General features: G+C 37.7%; 1 protein-coding gene across 2 annotated transcripts in view; it reads left to right on the top strand.

Annotated features, from left to right (window-relative positions):
• CFAP300 (cilia and flagella associated protein 300) overlaps positions 1-18,227 on the top strand; it is a 28,018-nt gene that overhangs the window by 4,919 nt on the left and 4,872 nt on the right. For both annotated transcript variants that reach the window (XM_043482668.1, XM_043482669.1), the window contains exons 3-5: positions 8,619-8,694; positions 11,259-11,425; positions 14,997-15,169. In XM_043482668.1, coding sequence (XP_043338603.1) covers positions 8,619-8,694; positions 11,259-11,425; positions 14,997-15,169 — 416 coding nt within the window. The remainder of the gene's footprint in view (positions 1-8,618; positions 8,695-11,258; positions 11,426-14,996; positions 15,170-18,227) is intronic.

Below are 18,227 nucleotides of genomic sequence, written 5' to 3'. Positions count from 1 at the left end.
GATATAGAATCAGATAACTACTTATATTTCAAATGTGTGTCATCTAACAAACATACATTTAAACTGTTGTTATATAAAATGTTAATTTAGAAATATGTTTCTACTCTCACATTTATAGTCCAACTCTCACATCCAAACATGACTACTGGAAAAACCGTAGCCTTGACTACACGGACCTTTGTTGGCAAAGTAACGTCTTTGCTTTTTAATATGCTGTCTAGGTTGGTCATAACTTTTCTTTCAAGTACCAGGCATCTTTTAATTTCATGGCTGCAGTCACTATGTGCAGTGATTTTGGAGCACAAAAAAATAAAGTCTGTCAGTATTTCCACTGTTTCCCCATATATTTGCCATGAAATGATGGGACTAGATGCCATGATCTTAGTTTTCTCATGATGTACTCTGAATATAAGTTAAATAAGCAGGGTGACAATATACAGCCTTGATGTACTCCTTTTCCTATTTGGAACCAGTCTGTTGTTCCATGGCCAGTTTTAACTGTTGCTTCCTCACCTGCATACAGATTTCTTAAGAGACAGGTCAGGTGGTCTGGTATTCCCATCTCTTGAAGAATTTTCCACAGCTTATTGTGATCTACACAGTCAAAGTCATTGGTGTAGTGAATGAAGCAGATGTTTTTCTGGAACTCTCGCTTTTTCAATGATCCAACAGATGTTGGCAATTTGATCTCTTGTTCCTCTGCCTTTTCTAAATCCAGCTTGAACATCTGGAAGTTCACAGTTCACATACTGTTAAAGCCTGGCTTGGAGAATTTTGAGCATTACCTTCCTACTATGTGAGATGAGTGCAATTGTGTGGTAGTTTGAGCATTCTTTGGCATTGCCTTTCTTTGGGATTGGAATGAAAGCTGACCTTTTCAGGTCCTGTGGTCACTGCTGAGTTTTCCAAATTTGCTGGCATATTGAGTGCAGCACTTGCATAGCATCATCTTTTAGGATTTGAAATAGCTCAACTGGAATTCTATCACCTCCACTAGCTTTGTTAGTAGTGATGCTTCCTAAGGCCCACTTGACTTCACATTTCAGGATGTCTGGCTGGAGGTGAGTGATCACACTATCGTGATTATCTGGGTCATGAAGATCTTTCTCTGTATAGTTCTGTGTATTCTTGCCACCTGTTCTTAATATCTTCTGCTTCTGTTAGGTCCATATCATTTCTGTCCTTTATTGAGCCCATCTTTGCATGAAATGTTCCCTTGGTATCTCTAATTTTCTTCAAGAGATCTCTAGTCTTTCCCATTGTATTGTTTTCCTCTATTTCTTTGCATTGATCACTGAGGAACGCTTTCTTGTCTCTCCTTGCTATTCTTTGCAACTCTGCATTCAAATGGGTATATCTTTCCTTTTCTCCTCTGCCTTTCACTTCTCTTCTTTTCTCAGCTATTTATAAGGCCTCCTCAGAGAACCATTTTGCCTTTTTGCATTTCTTTTTCTTGGGGATGGTCTTGATCCCTGCCTCCTGTACAATGTCACGAACCTCCATCCATAGTTCTTCAGGCACTCTATCTATCAGATCTAATCCCTTGAATCTATTTGTCACTTCCACTGTATAATCCTAAGGGATTTGATTTAGGTCATACTGGAATGGTCTAGTGGTTTTCCCTACTTTCTTCAATTTAAGTCTGAATTTGGCAATAAGGAGTTCATGATCTGAGCCACAGTCAACTTCTGCTCTTGTTTTTGCTGACTGTATAGAGCTTCTCCATCTTTGGCTGCAAAGAATATAATCAATCTGATTTCGGTATTGACCATCTGGTGACGTCCATGTGTAGAGTCTTCTCTTGTGTTGTTGGAAGAGGGTGTTTGCTATGACCAGTACGTTCTTTTGGCAAAACTCTGTTAGCCTTTGCCCTGCTTCATTCTGCACTCCAAGGCCAAATTTGCCTGTTACTCCACGTATCTCTTGACATCCTACTTTTGTATCCCAGTCCCCTAAATGAAAAGGACATCTTTGGGTGTTAGTTCTAGACGGTCTTGTAGGTCTTCATAGAACCGTTCAACTTCAGCTTCTTCAGCATTACTGGTTGAGGCGTAGACTTGGATTAGTGTGATATTGAATGGTTTGCCTGGGAAATGAACAGAGATCATTTTGTTGTTTTTGAGATTGCATCTAACTACTGCATTTCGGACTCTCTTGTTGACTATGATGGCTACTCCATTTCTTCTAAGAGATTCTTGCCCACAGTAGTAGATATAAGGTCATCTGAATAAAATTCGCCCATTCCAGTCCATTTCACTTCCCTGATTCCTAAGATGTCGATGTTCTCTCCTGGCCTCTCCTGTGTGACCACTTCCTATTTGCCTCGATTCATGGACCTAACCTTGCAGGTTCCTATGCAATATTGCTCTTCACAGCATCGGACTTTACTCCATCAGCAGTCACATCTACAACTGGGTGTTGGTTTTGCTTTGGCTCCTTCTCTTCCTTCTTTCTGTGGTTATTTCTCCACTCTTCTCCAGTAGCATATTGGGCACCTAATGACCTGGGGAGTTTATCTTTCAGTGTCTTATCTTTTTGCCTTTCGTACTGTTCATGGTCCATTGCCTTTTCATACAGGTTCATACTGTTTGTATCAGTATCTTTGTTATCATTCCTAGTTGGGAATCAAATATTCCAAACATGTCCGCTTTCTTAAAGCTATCTGAGATTCAGAGACCCTCTTCTAATGCCTCACTTGAAATTCTATTACAAACCCAAAATAACATGTGTACACATTAAGGCAGGGTGTTTTTGTGTTTTTTAAGAAAATTCATTCTTTGGTGTATAATTATGATTTCAGTAACAACTATTCCTTTATTTGAGGGGCCTTTTGTTACTGTTGTTGTTCAGTCGCTCAGTCATGTCCAACTCTTTGCGACCCCACGGACTGCAGCACGCCAGGCCTCCCTGTCCATCACCAACTCCTGGAGCTTACTCAAACTCATGTCCATTGAGTTGGTGATGCCATCCAACCATCTCATCTCTGTCATCCACTACTTCTCCTGCATTTATCAGTATCTTTGTTATCACTGGACCTTTTATGAAGACTTATTTCCATTGGCTCCAGGCCAATTCACTGCAGACCACTTAACCTACTTCCATTCATAGTGACTATTTAAAACATAAGTGGATTCCCCCCAGGTATAATTACTAATTCTGAACTAAATTTCCCCTTTTGCTGATTCTTTCAGAAGACTTCTAAAAAGCATTCAAAACTAGTATTAATTGGGATGGATTCCAGCATACATGTCTTTTTAAAATGTGTGTTATATGAATTAAAATAGGCACAAACACTCCTTATTTGACTTTTTAAAGTTATAAGGTAACTTCCTTTTTTCTGAGTAAGATTTTTTTTTTTGTAGTTAGACATATATGATACCTGTAAGGTGTTTGTCTTCAAATTTCCACCATTTGAATGTAAACACCATGGGACCAGGGACTTTGTCTTGCTTGGCATAATGTAGACATTATTCATGAGTAGCTGTTGAATGTTGTACTAATCTTCACCCACATACCTGTTCCTCTCCACTGTTGCCTCTCATTAAATGACATTCATTTGGCCTGATTTTTCATGCATAAATTTGGAGAGTCATCTTTGAGTCCTCCTCCTCCCATTGTCCCTTTCTTCTAAATATTCATTGAATCCATCCACTTCTCTCCCTCCCCATTTGCTATCATTTTGACCTGTGAACATCAGATCTTGGATTACAGCAGTACCATCTCTCTTAACCAGTCTCTACAGCCCCTCACTTCATTCTCCACACTACAGAAGGAGTGAACTTTTAAAAATATGACTCTAATCACATCTTTCCTTTGTTTAAATCTCTTCAATGTTTTCCAACTGCCCTTAGCTCAAAATACTGATCAATCTAGAGCAGTGTGAGATTAAGATAAAAGTTTTTGACTTTTGACCTCCAAAGTTCAGTTTAACTCCCCAACTTCATCAGACCCATTGGCCCATCGACTCTGGTCACCCTGAACCTTCTTACTTTTTTTTTTTTTTTTTTGGCAGCACTGTGCGGGTAGTGGCTGGACTGCCAGGGAAGTCCCATGAGCCTCATTACTTTTCTTCAATGGGATGTCCCTTCCATTCTCACCTTAACGACTTTAAACTTGCCATTTTCTCCACCTTAAAAAGATAGTCTTTCCAGTGTCATGCTGGAACCAGCTCAGGACAGCCCAACTGCTAAATTTCCAGGAATCTTTGCTGGCTGTTAAACTGTTGGCAATTTGAAATCCTCCCTGGAAATCATCAAATGCTACAAATCAGGGCTTTGTGGGGAGGAAGGGGTTTCAGTTATTAAGCATTTACCAGTATACCTTTTTTCCAGCTGACTCCTACTCAGCTTTTAGATCTGAACCTAAATGTTCTTTCTGCATTAACCTTTCATCCCACAGCTGTTAGAGTAGGTCTGCCTACTATATACTTCAATATTAGCACCCTGTATTTTTTCATAACATTCAGGGTGCATTAATATCTTAACACCTCTCCTTTCAGTCTGTTGATTCTGTGAGGGTGGGACTGTGTCCATTTGATTTTGGGAATTAGGATACTTTCAGTTGAGTGTTAGGAGCAGGAGCCAGATATAGAAGAATAAGTGGAAGACAGAGAAGTGAAACAAGATAGACTCCTCTTTCAAGAAGCCATTTAAGAAAATAGAGCAATAGCTTAAAGGAAGTGTCGCAATAAGAGAAATGTTTATTGCAACAATCTGAACAGCAAAGAACAATTCACAGAGTCAACAATCTTTCTATACCCCAATCTAATTCAACCCTCTCAACCTCTCTCTTCTCACAAGCCTACAACTATCACTTCTTAGGTGACTATTGGCAACAGTTTGGTATATATTTCTTTATGTTTGTGTAAAGTTTTTTGTTTTTTTCATATATATTACTCTTAAACTATTGTGTTTACTCAAAAGACTTAACAGCTTTCCTTCAAAGTCAAAACAGTAAATTGAGTAACTGGTATATGCCAGGTCCTGGCAATATAACAGTGAATAAGAAAAACAAGCTTCTGGAGCTTACATGCTATTCTAATACTTTCTTTTCAATAACTGCATGCCATCTAGTGTAGATATACTGTATTCAGCCATTTTATTTTTTATTATTCAGCCATTTTATTCAATCATTCTACTGATGGGCATTAAAATTTTCAGGTATTGACACTACAGACAATACTACTAGAAAATTCCTTGTACATAAATTTTACCTACTGATGTTTCATTTTTGTATAACATACCAAAAGCTGAATTTGTTGAGTCATAAGTTACATGTTTTTAATGTTAAATATAATACCCAGTTCTCCCTGGATATAAAGTTATAAAGATTCACACTTCTACCCGCAGTATGTAAGAGTGCATATTTTCTGGTACTCCTACCAAAAGTTACTAGTCTTTTTAAATCTTGCCAATATACTGGGTAAAAATGATATCTTCTGGCTTTTATTTTTATTTTTCTCACTGCTCTTGAAGTCGAGCATCTTTTCATAAGTTTGTTGGCTATTTGTATTTTTTTACATGGCTTTTTGTTATCTTTTGGCTGTGTTTACATCAGGTTGTCAGTTTTTCTTATCATAAATGTTGGGCTTTTTTAAGCCATTAGGGATATCAACCTCCCAAGCCTCTTTTAAATCATATTCATTGCAAATATTTCTTACCAATCTGTTGTTTTTCTTTATTTGCTCATCCTGGGCGTCATTATGTTTTCTGACTGCCCAATATTTTTTGAACATATATGTGATTTGGAGTGATTTTTTACCCTTCATTTTTTAGGAAGTCCAAAGCAGAATCCAAATCACTTGCCTTTTTTGTTAGATATAATTGTCATGGGCTTCCTAGGTGGCTCAGTGGTAAAGAATTCACCTCCCAATGCAGGAGATGCAAGAGACATGTGTTTGATCCCTGGGTCGGGAAGATCCCGTGGAAAAGGAAATGGCAACCCACTGCAGTATTCTTTCCTGGAAAAGTCCATGAACAGAGGAGGGCTATAGACCACGGGGTCACAAAAAGTCAGACACAACTGATTGACTTATCACGCATAACTGACATATGATACTAGTTTCAGGTGTATAATATAATGATTCACATACTGCAAAAAGGTCACCATAGTAAGTCTAATTTTATCACCATGCAAAGTTACATTTCTTTTTTCTTGTGATGAGAACTTTTAAGATTTATTCACTTAGCAACTTTCAAATATGCAATACATTAATTATAGTCACTGTGCTATTCATTACATACCCTATAACTAACTTATCTTATAATTGGAAATTTGTACCTGTTGACCTCCTTCACCCATTGCATCTACCTCGCAACCCTTCTCTGTGGCAACCGATGTGTTCTCTGTTTCTGTCGATTTGGTTTGTGCTCAGTCGTGTCAGACTCTTCGTGCCCCTTTGGTCTGTAGCCCACCAGGCTCCTCTGTCCATGGGATATTCTAGGCAAGAATACTGGAGTGGGTTGCCATTTCCTCCTCTAGAGTATCTTCCTGAACCAGGGATGGAACCCCTGTCTCCTATGTCTCCTGCATTGCAGGCAGATTCTTTACCAGTGAGACTTCCTGGAAGCTCACTTGCTTGGTTTGGTTTGTTCATTTATTCTGTTTTTTAGATTCCACATATAAGTGAAACCATAGAGTATTTGTCTTTCTCTGTCTGACTTATTATGCTAATTTAGCGTAATACCTTCAAGGTCCTTCCACATCACAAGTGGCAAGATTTCAATCTTTTTATGACTGAGTGGTATTCCATCATATATATATATATATATATATATATGTAATGCAGCTGCTTTATCCATTCTTTCATATATTGACATGTAAGTTATTTAGGTTGTTTCCATATCTTGACTCTTGATAAATAATGCTCCAGTGACCATAGGGTGCATATAGCTTTTTGAATTAGAGCTTTCATATTCTTTGAATAAATACTCGGAGGTGGAGTTGTTGGGTAATATGTTAATTCTATTTCTTGTTTTTTGAGGAACCTCCATACTCTTCTCCATAATGGCTGCATCAATTCACATCCCCACCAGCAATGCATGAGGATTCCCTTTTCTTCACATCCTTGCTAATGCTAGTTATTTCTTGTCTTACTGTTGATAGCACTTCTAATAGATGTGAAGTGATACCTCATTGTGGGTTGATTTGCATTTCCCTGATGATTAGTGTTGGGCATCCTTTCATGTCTTGTTTGGAAACATGTCTATTCAGACTGTCTGCCCATTTTTTAAATCATATTTTTAGTTTTTTTGTTATTGAGTTATGAGTTTTAGTTATTTGTTACTGAGTTCCTTATATAATTTGGATTAACCCCTTATCAGGTGTACGGCTTGCAAATATCTTCTCCCTTTCAATGGGTTGCCTTTTCATTTTGTTGACGGTTTACTTCATTTTGTAATACTTGCCTCTTTTTGCACTCAGAGTGCAAACCTGGGATCTAGTGTTACTAATCAGACTCATCAGTACAAAACCAGTTTTTCAAAAGTGAGCAACTTAAGGAAAGATTCTGCACACAGAACCCCAAGGGTTGGTGGTCGAGGCATCCAGCTTTCAGGGAGGGCAGTCCTGGCGCAGCAGTGGCCTTGCTGAGGAAGGGATCTTGATAGCATTTTTTAGTGCTTGGCGAGGCTGTAGCAAGGGTGTTTGGTGAGGCTGTTTCCTCATCAGTGCTGGTCTACCAATGATTCTGTATTATTCCCAGTGCCTTAGCCTGATTGTCTATATCTCCTGAAAATGATATGGACTGCCTGAGATACTTTTAATAAGTTTCTCTTCAGATCTTTTTGCCCAGAGTCAGCTGCTAGTGCCTAAAAATAAAACTCATGGCTACTTTCCCTTCTTTTACCATACAGAAAGTTTTCATTTTTAAAAAGCATAATCTATCACTTTTCTGTGTGCCCCTTGGATAGAATTAAATTGACAATTTAGATTTAGTCCTTCAGTCAAGTTCAACTCTTTGTGGCCACATGGACTGTAGCTTGCCAGGCTCCTCTGTCCATGGAATTCTCCAGGCAAGAATACTGGAGTAGGTAGCCATTCCTTTCTCCTGACACCAGGATCAAACCCAAGTCTTCTGCATTGCAGGCAGATTTTTTTATTGTCTGAGCCACCAGGGAAGCCAATGGCTTTTCACTCCAGTATTCTTGCCGGGAGAATTCATGGACAGAGGAGCCTGGCAGGCTGCAGCCTATGGGTCACAAAGAGTTGGACATGACTAAGCAACTTTCACTTTCACTTTACTTTTTAGATTTGGGAGTTAGGGAGAGTGGGAGTAATGATTACTAAGTCAGTTAATTGGGAGAACGAGGTTAAAAGAAAACAAAATTTCCAAACATTATTTAACTTCCTACTTTTCACTGTAAATCATAACTTTCTATTTATTATATTAAGTTCCAAAGGTAACTACTTGGACATTACAGTATTGTTAATACTATTCTAAAGTGAAGGTAACAAAACTTCATTTCTTTATGACACATTAATTATTTAGACATTTTACCAATTAAAGATTTCCCTTCCCCAATTTAAATAAGATTCTACTCTAGTTATTTTAGAAGTTATTTCTTATTATTGTGTATAATAATGTAACTAACTTTGTTCCCCTCAAATTTGTATTTTAGGCCTTTTTCAAAGATCCAAATGTTATTCCCAATTTGAAGTTACTTTCAGAATCTTCTGGAGAGTGGATTACATTAGGTAAACAAAATTTATTTTCATCTCTTCATATTAATATTTTACTATTATAACAAAATTTCACTTCAGGAATTTTCATTATAAAATACAAATTATGAATAATGACTCACGTTTGATAACAACAAGGTCAAAATAATCATCTGTGCCAGGCCTACCATACATCTTCCCCCCAAGGGTCCACTGCAGAAGTAAGAGAAATTAGAATAAGAGAAAACCTGTACTCAAGGAACTCATTGATATGTTTGAAAATATGTGCAGTAATTTATCAGTGGTATATCCCATAGCAATGGGAGTAAAAGGAAGGGAGTGGTCAATTCCACCCAAGAGAAGAGGGTCAGGTAAGAGTCCACTAACATGAGGGTGCTTGGGTGAAATCTTATTTGGGGTGGCCCATGGATCCGTTCAGCTGCAAGCATGTGCTATTTGTCAAGAAAAGAGAAGGACTGAGAAGGGAATTCAGAGATCATCAGGGCCGCCCCTCAGTGTCAGTGACACACTCCGCACCATCCAGTAGGTCTGGCAGGCAGAGTATTGGACCAGGGAGGATTACTCTTGAGGCTTAAAGTCTAATGAAATTTGCCTTGCCAAGTTTTAGACTGGCTTGGGACCATCACCTCTTTCTTCTTCCCTGTTTCTCCCTTTTGGACTACAAATGTCTGTCCTATGCCTGTCTCACCATTGTTTTCTGGAAGCCTGTAACTTGTCTCATTTCACAGGTTCATAGCCGAAGAGGAGTTTTGCCTCAGGACAGATTATACCTCGAGTCTCACCCATATCTGCTTTAGATGATATTTAGATGGCACTTTGGACTTTAAACTTTTGGTTGATGCCGGAATGAATTGAGACTTTTGAGGTTGTCGGGATAAAATAAATTTAGGAGGGAGACGAGGGCAGAAGCCTATGGACTGAATTGTGTCCCTTCAAACTTCATATGTTGAGATCCTCCTAACCCACTGTGACCTCATTACTTTCTCCAAAGACTCCATCTCAAAGTACCATCACTTTGGGGGGCAGGTTTTAACATTATGAGTTTTGGAGGGACACTGTTCAGTCCACAGCAAATGCTATTTCTGTGTCTCAGACTAAGTGGTTTGAATTTAATTACGTTCTCTCAGCATCTGTACCCTCCTGCCACTCCCCACATCAGACCCAGCGTAGACTTATTAAAGTGGCAAGTTGCCCGGTGCCAGTCCCTCATCCTGTGGCCACCAACTCATTGTCAAAGATTGTCTGGTTTTATTCTGCTCTTGTTCTTTGGTTTTCCAATATTGCTCAGACCTACTTTATCACTTTCCAGGATCTTCTTTTCACTTTAATCCCCCAGAGGATTTTGCCTCTGAAACAAAAGGAGCTTTTCTTAGCAGCAGAGCTTTTGAAATAACTGAGGCAAACACAGTTTTTTACCATCTGAGCCACCAGGGAAGCCTTGTGTCCATGGGGTCACACAGAGTCAGACACAGCTGAGTGACTCACACACGCAGTTCTTAGCTCCAAATGCTCTTCTTGCCTCCACACTAGCCCAGCTCAGGATCAGAACGAGAGCAATAGTTCCTAGCCAGGACTCTGGGTGGACAAGAGGTAAGAATTGCAAATAATCACCAATATTACTCTTCTCAAGCTCAAACTGCTTCTCAGATCAGAGATCAGCAAAGGTATTGGGGAGAGGACACACCACATCTAAGTCTGCAGTCTTCCTAGAACTTTGAACAAGGAGAGCCCCATCCCTTTATATCTGAGTGAGTGCATGTTCATATGCAGGTGCGCAAAAGAGAGAAACTGATTGAGTGATTCACTGAGGCAATAATAAAAATATTCACCTAATCTTTATATCTTTCTATCACTTAATAGAACCTCTACTAATGGGAAATACACTCCTGAAAGACACATTCTGGAAATGTCAGGGGGGGAATATAGGTTTGGAAGGGGAAAAACTAGAGCTGAAAGAGAAAAATAGAATACCAGATTAGAGCAATAGATTTCAAATTTCTCTAATTCCATACTTGTAATAACTTGAGTAGGACCTGGTTCGAAATTTACCTTGGCTTGAAGAAAACTTTTTTTGTAATAAACAATGTCAGTGAGATCACAGGAGGAAATTTTTTAATGGAGAGAAACATTTTCAAACACCCTCAATGACTTTAGAAACACACTTGTTACATTGATTAAAAATTTTGTATTATGAATTATAAAGCATTAAACATAATACAAATCTAAAATCATATGAAGCAATTTCTATGTTTTTACAGGTAGTTCTGATATCATTCATTAAAAGTGATCTAAGAACTTCCTACTACCCAATAAATGTATTTCATTGTCAAGTACTGATATTTTCTAATTTACATATCCTTCATCTAGGTCTGAAATGGTGAAATTTGGTTATAAATTTTTAATAATTAATAAAAATAAACAACCTGCAAAATAAGAATTTAATAAAATCCCTAAACTAATGTCTTTTAAATATATCAAAACATATGTCATTTTTTTGTTAATTCTTAGAATCTCTGCATAGTGACATTTGTTTTGGAAATAATTGAGAATACTAAATTAATTTTTATATCTTTATTCAGGAACTGAAGTGAAAAAAATTGAAGCTATAAACGTTCCTTGCACACAGCTTTCAATGTCATTTTTTAATCGGTTATATGATGAAGCTATTGTACGAGAGAATGGATATATTGTTAAATGTCTAGATTGTTTTTGTGATCCCTTCCTTATTTCTGACGAGTTACGAAAAGTAAGTACAGAATTTAAAATTTTCACAATAGAATTTCATTTCAGGAAATGCTTAATGTCAAAAATTTCTGCCTGCCTAAAACCTGTAAAATACCTCTTATCAATGAATAACGATCAGTAGTAATCATTGCACGGTAGGTGTCTTCTTGAATGGCACTTTTCTTATCAACTTGTTTATTTGCATGTTTCAAATAAAATAACAAGAGAATGGGGTTTTACTGACATCTAATGGGTAGAGACCAGGGATGTTAAACATCATACAATGCACAGGACAGTCCCCAAAACAAAGTTATCTGGCCCGTAATGTCAGTAAACCCTGAGCTCAAGAAACACTGGCCTATTAAATTGATGACTGTTTTTCTTTAAAATTTCCCTTAACTTGTGAAATGAGTACTTAAAAACATCCCTGGAGTGAAATAATCTTTCAATCTCATTGCTGAGATCAAAAAGCTATTTGATTAACCAAGTTAATTTTTGTTTTAATCAGAGGGGTACTAAACTTGGTATCAGAAGACATGGATTATTCACCTATTTCCTGATTTATTATTTACAAGAGAATAATAACCTTAGGCAAGTCATTCAGTATCTTGAGCCTCAAGATCTTATCTATACACTATGGAAATTAAAATGCCCATTCTACTTTCTTCCTAAAATTGTTGAGAAAGCATTTATGAAATCCTGTTGAAATGAATTATTATTATTTAAAGGTGGTAAAAAATTAGGGCTATCAAATAGATGTAGGTTCCAATTCAGGCTCTGCCACTTAATCACGGTCTTACTTAACCTCTCTAAGCTTCAGTTTCTTATATGAAATCAGAATAATGTAAGAATTTTGATGATATGGGAGAATGGCATTGAACCATGTAAATTATCATATGTGAAATGAATCGCCAGTCCAGGTTGGATGCATGATACAGGGTGCTCGGGGCTGGTGCACTGGGATGACCCAGCGGGATGGGATGGGGAGGGAGGTGGGAGGGGGGTTCAGGATGGGGGACACATGTACACCCATGGCTGATTCAAGTCAATGTATGGCAAAACCAATACAATGTTGTAAAGTAAAATAAATTAATTAATTTTTTTAAAAAAGGAAAAAAAAAAGAATTTTGTTAGATGATGCATTTAAAATGCTTTGTACAATGCCCAGCGCTTAGTAATCTTTCAATAATATTAACTACTACTACTAATTACTATTATTATTATTCTACATTAAGAGAGATGTACAAGTCTAATGTATTACAAATCCAGATAAAAATGAACTAGGGAAGCCACTGCTATACCATTCTGGACACAGAAATCTTATCTGAAGGAGACCAGAGGGCATCCCACTAGTCTATATATTGATCTTCACTAGAACAGTACCTAGAAGAACTCTCCCTCCTATGCCCTCACTTCTATAGAGAGAGCCTCAGCAATGGACTTTTTAAAAGGATTTGGTTTTCAACAGAATACTCTGCAAAACCACCTGTTGCTGCCTATCTTATTTATTGCTGGGAATAGCACCTCTATTCAGGAGGTGTTGGGGCTCCGTGATTTTTGCTGCTTGCCTCTGTTTTGCTCTTGTGTTCTTTGCCATTCCGTGGCGACAGAGAAGGCTTTAACTTGGTTGCTTTCTGGCTACAAATATATATATAAATAGCCTGAACTGGAAAGGACCCTCCCACTGTGTAGCAACACAGATCCTGTAGGCCAGCTCTCAGGTGAGAACTGATCATAGTCTCCTTCCTGACTGGGGCTCAGAAGTTGGACTCATTAACTATTGCATGTCTACTCTCGGAGGGCTACACAACTGAACAGATCTGTATGTGAACAAACAGGGAGATCAGACATAAAGCATTATTGTTTTAACATTCACTACAAAATTTTTCTATTACAATCTTTTAATTGCACAGCCTAATCAGTTCAGTATATGAGAACCCTTGTGTTAGAAATGTGTGAACTGTTCTTTAAGGGCCAGAGCTTTAAGCAGCTGCAAACCTGGGTTTCAGTATCACATCATTTCCTTATCAAGAGAGAGGAAGAGACGGAGGGGAGATGTGCAAGTGTACACAGAGAAGAATAAACTGTGGACCACTTCCTCTCACCTCTCTTTTTTTATTTTATTTATTTTTTTATTCATAGCTGTGCTGCATCTTTGTTGCTGGGTGGGCTTTTCTCTGCTTGCAGCAAGCAGAGGCTACTCTGGTTGCAGTATGTAGGCTTTCTCTTGTGGTGGAGCACGGGTCCTAGGGCGTGTGGGCTTCAGTAGTTGCAGCACGTAGACTCACTGGTTGTGGCTCCTGGGCTCTGGGACACGGACTCAGTGTGGCGCATGGGCTTAGATGCTCTGCAGCATGTGGGACCTTCCCAGACCAGGGATCAAACCTGTGTCTCCTGCGTTGGCAGGCGGATGCTTCTGAGCCATCGGGGAAGCCCTCACCTATCTTTTACTGTATATACTTTGGCTTTCATCAAGTCATTATAGGTAAATTATATACAGACAGTACCATAAAGTTTATTATTTTTAAATGCCTCTTTATATAATGACCTTGGGGTGATTTTCATTTGAGATTAAGGTAACTAAAGTGGTTAAGTTTAATCAATTTTCCTAATAAAAATGTGCTTCTCACTGCTAGACTGTGATTGTTATATGACTCACGTGTCCCTCCTTTTCCTGTATGGTAGTATTAAGTGTTATACACAATTTTTATAGCTTTTCTCCGTCTAGAGTTTCTTACATGTATTTATTTTCTCTTCCCAATTTATGTCTCGGTTACATTCTTTTGTTTCTTATTATTTTTATCTTAGTGTATCTATATTTTATTGTTAGCTTAGTTCACATTCTTTTTTCAAGTAAGTGGCATATAAGCAATTCAATAAAAGGAATATATTTTGTATTGTACATTCATCACCTGTTTATGTCCACCACGGTCAACAAATTAATCAATTGTCTGTAATGCACAATGCTGTAAGAAAATCCTCCACATCAGAGCTAGCCAAACTGTTTTCTGAAAGAGGTAGCAAGGGTTCAAGAGAGCAAGAGTCCATGTAGGTTGGTGATGTGTAAGGTGATATTATTAGGAGAGCAGGAAAAAAAGAGAGGTGATTATGAGGCTCCAGCTACCAGAATAGTTCAAAATGGAGTAACTGCGGGCATAAGGAAAGTAGTAATCCAAACACTATGAGAGGGCTTAGAAAATGACCATTTTTGTTTAGCTTCTTATTGGAAGCAGAGACTATGATGGAGAAGTTTCTCCATTTATTTATACCCCCATTGTTTCCAAATGAGATTCACAGTGACTCAAGACTAAAATTGCAATAGCACTAAAGTATTAGAGATTAAACTAGAACAAAGAAGGCAACAGAAGACAAGGCTTAGGTTCAGATTTATTCCTTTCACTGAGTGTCATTACCTAATGATAAAATGGAGGGAAAATAAGCACAGGTCTTAACAGATCTTCTCCATGGCCTCTGGATTGGTTCTTAAAATAGGTCTAAAATCACTTTTAAACTATAAATTGAAACTTTTGAAAGCATAAAAATTAGAACCTCAAATTATGTTACATTAAGATGAATTTTATCATCTTATATAGGTTTTGCTAGTGGAAGACTCAGAAAAATATGAAGTATTCAGCCAACCAGATAGAGAAGAGTTCCTGTTTTGTCTTTTCAAACATCTTTGCCTTGGTGGAGCCCTTTGTCAATATGAAGATGTAATTAGTCCATATCTGGAAACAACAAAGCTTATCTACAAGGATCTAGTGAGGTAATGTTGCTCTATTACAATATGTAAATCTCTGGTTAGTAGAGGAAATTGTTTAACTCTGGTGAGATGACCCAACCTCTATTTGTGGATCTATTAATAACCAAAGTGAATAAAAATAGCACTACCCTGGCTCTCTCCTCAGTGCCTCCTTCTTCACTTCCAGACTAGAACATTTCATTTCCCTAACCCTGTTTTGGTCCTCAGTTCTCTCTTCTGCCTCTTGACCTTTCCTCAGCCAGACCTGTCACTAACTCCATCCCTTACTGGCAACTGCTGTCTTCCAGGACTCCCTTTTCCCCCCAGGCCTCCTTTTAAATTTCAAGGAGACATGAGATCCCTCAGGATGTTTGAATTTGCTTGACTAATACTAATAAATAGTAGTAAAAAAATTACCTTTGTTCTAAGGAGGGGGAAGAATTTTCACTGAGGTGTTTATCTTTTCAAAATTAATCCTAGGTTTGTTTTTGGTATTGTACTAGGGCTTTTTTTTCTTTTTGAAAATCACGTGAGGATAAGAACTTTGATTTATTTTAATTCGAGTGAACATTCTATAGTTGGGTTTTTCAATGATGAAGATATCGGATCATGTTTTTAGGCAAACAGGATAGGAAAAAGTAAAAGCAAAGGTTCCCAGAGTTTGGTTACAAATTTTTACTTTAATAGGCAAACAGTAGAACTAGCTTCCCATCAGACTCTTACTGCTTTACTTATTCTCAGCATCTTGATTCTCACATCCATCACACGTGTCATACAGCCATACAACAAACTGCATGGTTCAGTTACTATACTGAGTTTATTTCTGATACAGTTTTAAAAACAAAAATATTTCCATAATCTGTTTCTGATTTTTATGAAACAGTTATTGTGTCAATTCATAGAGATTATTAGATGAGAAATTACAGAAACAATTTCAGAAGCAGCACACACATACCTACACATCAAACATATTCTTATCGTTTGCAGCCCATGAAAACTTACAAGACAACTTCTAGCACTCCCAGTAGATACTCCTCAGTGTACCCCAGACACACACAAGCCATGGACACCACTGTGTGCTGTCCCTCACCAGCCACAGGAGCCTGTGGAATTCCTCACTGCCATGTGCTGTGGAGGAAGAGATTCTGTTAAAGATACTTGAAACAACTTCAGAACCTAAACATCGCAGAAACTGCAATTTTTTCCCACCTATTCTTCCCCAAATTCTTGGCGATTCTCTTCTGTGTTTTGAGGGTGCTAAGAAATGTATGACTCAGAGTAATGGCCACTCATAAAATGAGTAGCCAAAATTCATGACATCTTATACAAAGAATAGGAACTGCATCCATGGAATCACTTGATTAGGCCACCAGCAAGTGTTGATATTGGGCACGGAACTCTGGCAGGCACTGAAGAGTACAAGAGGAGGCATCACGTAGTCTCTGACTTTAAGGAAATTACAAGTTAACATAGGAAATAATAACAAAGTAATTGCTTAAAATTTTTCATAAGTAAGTATTGTTTTTATAATTCAATGCTCAGTTATGTATAGGCAAGTGTTTATAGCTCTTTATACTGTAATAAAAACCTCAGAAGTTCAAAAGAAGACATTGTCAGTGTGGGTACAAGTGGTCAAGAATTTCTTGATGGAATGGAGTCCACAAGGGCCAGCAAAGAGGACGGCAGTCTGTTCCCAATTCAGGGGCGATGCACCCCAAGTCTGTCATTCTAGGGAGACTGAGAAGAAGACTAGCCAGTTAGAGCATTACTTTTCTTTGAGAACTATTAAATATTTCTCTCGATGATCCAAGTTTAAGCATGCTTATGAGTTTCTTTGGTGAATGAGGAAAAGATATAAAATTGTCTTCTCAATGCAACTTCAGTAGAAAACTATGATTAGAATAAACATCTTGGTTAAGATAAAGATACAGGGTGGTTCAACATAGCCGTTATCAAGGGATATAGAAGTAGAGAAAGCACAGGTGGGACTTGCAGTATCATCAGTAATTTCTCAGAATTCTGAGCCACATATCTAGTCATGTCATTTGTACAAGCTAACTTAACCAAGAAGAATATTTTTTTCTGTTCCTTTACTTGAAATTTGGGTGTTTTTACCTGCTTTAGAAAAAATATCTGCTTTCTCTCTAATTATACATGCAGTGGCTACCTTACAGTATCTAACCTGCACTTGCAGGTGTAAACATTGTTACTATTTAATTCTAGCAAAGAAGTTGATCCCTTATATTTATATCAGTAGATATTGAGGGCACATTACAGAGCCTGATTTTAGGGGTCTCTAGCTCAAACAAAAGGGTAAAAACATTCTTAAGGTATTTTTCCCTCATCTATAATTAATAATGTAACTCCTATAATAGACATCTTTTAAATGTTTTAGAAAATGCCTTATTTTCAAGGATTGTGGCTTCTTTAAATCACATAGGCAATACTTTAGAATCATTTTATCAGAGTAAATGGTCAATTGTTTCATTACATTTCAAAAATGTCTTAGACATAACTCTGTACTCACTAACAGTGCCTGTGTCTTTCCTATTTTAGACATTAAACACACACTCTTGTCAGATTTTTTGGAGAGGTTTCCCAAACTACATTATCTCCCCCAGACTTATGATTTGAACTGGTTTAGGCTTAGATTATGGCCTTCTGATGCTTATTAAGCAATAGGATTATTGTTTCTTAAAATGAGCAGAGTTAGCTATGTCTGTACACCATGACATTTAGAGTCAATATGAGACAAATCCTTAGAAATTAGCACAAATGATATTGATAAGAAATCAATCATCATATTATTTTATTTCTAAACCATTAATATAATCATACTTTTAACATTCAATTTTTTTTTTGGCTGTGCTGTGGGGGTTTCAGGAGCTTAGTTCCCCAGCCAAGGATCGAACAAGGAGCCCCGGCAGTGAAAGAGCCAAGTTTTAGCCACTGGATCATGAGGGAATTCCCTAATCATATTTTTTAAAAGAACTATGTGGAAATTATGTTCCAAAATCCTTAAAAACCATGGCACCTGGAGAGTGACTTCAGTTCAATCCAGTCGCTCAGTCATGTCCAACTC

This window comes from Cervus canadensis, chromosome 11 (genome assembly GCF_019320065.1).
Source record: "Cervus canadensis isolate Bull #8, Minnesota chromosome 11, ASM1932006v1, whole genome shotgun sequence".
In the NCBI taxonomy this organism is placed as follows: Eukaryota; Metazoa; Chordata; class Mammalia; order Artiodactyla; family Cervidae; genus Cervus; species Cervus canadensis.
Note: the sequence above shows the minus strand (reverse complement) of the source record. Positions and strands in the feature narration are given on the sequence as shown.